General features: G+C 36.0%; 1 protein-coding gene across 1 annotated transcript in view; it reads right to left on the bottom strand.

Annotated features, from left to right (window-relative positions):
* Hormad2 (HORMA domain containing 2) overlaps nucleotides 1–2,860 on the bottom strand; it is a 71,914-nt gene that overhangs the window by 62,620 nt on the left and 6,434 nt on the right. Inside the window, exon 3 of the mRNA XM_013353348.1 lies at nucleotides 1,859–1,946. Coding sequence (XP_013208802.1) covers nucleotides 1,859–1,909 — 51 coding nt within the window. The 5' untranslated portion in view covers nucleotides 1,910–1,946. The remainder of the gene's footprint in view (nucleotides 1–1,858; nucleotides 1,947–2,860) is intronic.

The raw sequence follows: 2,860 nt of genomic DNA on the forward strand, positions 1-2,860 counted from the left end.
CTGAGTGCTGGGACTAAAAGTGTGTGCTACCACTGCCCTGCTCAGTTTCTTCCTTTCTGAGAGATTTAATTGAATAATAACATAATGCCCTTGGCACAATGCCCAGCACATAGTTAAGTGCTGAATAAATATTGACTTCTGTAGTTATTATCATTGTTTGTAGTATGAGATAACAGAACCACACTGTCACTTGAAATTTACTGAGAAAAGAACTTCATATAACCCAAACAAAGGTACAGTCGAAGCAAAAAAGTCAATTTGTTTAATTTAGAGTGAGAAAAATGCCTGCCATGCTGACTGCAGTTTACACACCCAGCTCAACATTCCCCCCAGGAGGGAGTACACATTAAGAAGCTAGATGAGATTCGGTGTTGCCGTGGGGAGTACACTGGGGCAAAGCCAGAAAGATGATTGCTTGCTTTAAGCCTGATTTTCCCTTCAACTCCAAACTTTTTTCTCACTCTCTCTCTCCCCTATAATTTAATATTCCTTGAAACAAGTCTATATTCACTGTTCGAACCAAACAAACCTTCTGACCTGGCACTGAGTACAGAATAAAGCATCAGTTCTTTAGCCTAGATTTTAAGATCCAAATTAATCTGTTCCCCAATTTCCCGTTCCATTTTGTTTCCATCTCCTGGCCAACATGAGAGTCTTACTACAGAAGAAGCAGCTTTCCCTAAAGCATGCCATGCTTATTTATTATGAGCCAAGGCATAGGCTATGTTTCCTTAAGAAATTCTCTCTCCTCTATGAGCTTTTTCATCATTTCAGAGTATATAAAATCCCTAAATTGCTACAGTCTGAATTACTGTATTCTTTTATGGGTTCTGAGGCTTAAGGTGACCTAGAACTCACTATGTAGTAAAACTGGTCTCAAGCTTGCAACAATTCTCCTGGGGTCTCTCCTTCTTCTTCACATGTATGTAAATATTTATACATATATGTATATTAACTTAATTACATGAATCTTATTTTTCTTAATCAGATTACAAACTTCTAAGATAAGGATCATTTTTTGTATCTTCTCATAAACCAATACATTATTACATACAGAGTATATATTGAACTTAAAAAATAAATGATGAATTAATGACTGTTCTGGGATATGCTAAATCAGCCTAGGCATATCCAGCAACTGGCCTGACATACTGTAGCCTGTCAAGTCTGAATCATAAATGTCCCCCAAAATTGAAGACATGGTCATCAACCTGTTGTGCTACTGAGAGATGGTAGAACTTTTAAGAGGTAGAATCTAATAAAAAGACATTAGATTATCAAGTGAGTCCCCTCCCGCTCCCACCCCATTCCTGGCCACCACGGGTGTGCCACCTTGCTCTACTGTATTTTCCCCTGCATGTCCCCATGATGTTCTGCTTTGATACTGAGTCAAAAACAATAGAATCAACTTCTCAAACTGTGAGCCAAAATAAACCCTTCTTCCTCTTAAGTTTATTATTTCATATGCTGTCACCACACAGGAAGTGACTAACACATTCTCCCCCAGATTCTTAGCATCAAAGCTTCTCACAGTGCTCTCCTATTTAGTTCTGAAAATTACATCACAAGTTTCCTAATTGCCTCAGGAAGCAGATGTTTAATGAAGGACCACTCTCTTTAAACATCTCTTTGTTTCTGATTCCTTTTACTCTAGTAAACATGAAATAAGCACCCAGTAAGTCATTTTGTAATTGGTCTTAATTTTCCAAATATCCCCCTGCCCATTAGGCATTAACATGTAGACATACTTTCCCAGAGTATTATGTACCAATTAACTGATAAAACCACTGCTAACGAAATTTTAAATTAAGTAACTTACTAAGTGGTTATTGATTTTCTTTTAATTCTTAACAAATACCTTAGATGCTTCTAGTGTTCTGGTGTTGTGAGCGAGCTGAGCAGTAGTCATCGTGAGAGTGAGTCAGGATTCTTTCAACAATTCTAACCTGTTAAAAAATTAATTAGAGATTTGGCCTAACATAATACTTCCTATCTTGTCTTTCCAAAGATGAAACTGATTTTAAAATCAAAACTTAAAGTCAAATAAGTTTAAGGATAGACTGTTTCCCAAACTTTCCTGTTTAAAGAGAAATTTACCAAGCTCAATTTTGAAAACACTAAGGGAGAATGAAGCTAAAATAGTTCTACCTGTCCCTATCAAAAATTATAAAAATCTGAATTAGAAAAATTCTTATTTTGAATTTTCCAAGTGAGAGCTATATAAATCAACTATAACTTGACAAGTAATTTTAACAATCATTTAAGCTTTCACTATAAGCTTTTTCTAAATCTGGTATGAAGTCTCTATATTAATTTTTCAACCACCCAAAAAAACTGTAAGATAATCTATTTATTCATAAACATATTCTCAGAAGAAAGTCCCCTAATGATGCAATATATCTCATTTATCTTTGATATTCCCTCAAACAGTAACTGTCTTCTTGTGCACAGCAGGGCTCAAAAACATTTCTTCTTATTTGTTTACAAACTCAAAACCTATTCAAAAAATGAAATTAACAGGTGTTGTGAAGAGGTGGAGAATTAAAGTCTTTATGCATTGCTGGTTCAGATGCAAAGCAACCCAGAACACAGTATGAAGTTCTTCCGATTCTTAAACAAATTACTCTAATATGCAGCATTATCATTTTTAAGTATAAAGCCAAAAGAAATAAACAAGGAAGGGAAGAAGCAGGGAGGGTCTCAAATACTTGTTCATCAACTCTCATAGCAGCATTCTTCATACAGTCAAAAGGTGGAAACAATCCAAAAGTCGATCAATAGACAAATGGACAAACAGCCAGGGGCAGTGGCATGTAGGCCCAGCGACACAGGAAGCTAAGGCAATCAGCTCAGTCTAGGA

Source organism: Microtus ochrogaster, unplaced genomic scaffold (assembly GCF_000317375.1).
Source record: "Microtus ochrogaster isolate Prairie Vole_2 unplaced genomic scaffold, MicOch1.0 UNK6, whole genome shotgun sequence".
NCBI classification, from domain to species: Eukaryota; Metazoa; Chordata; class Mammalia; order Rodentia; family Cricetidae; genus Microtus; species Microtus ochrogaster.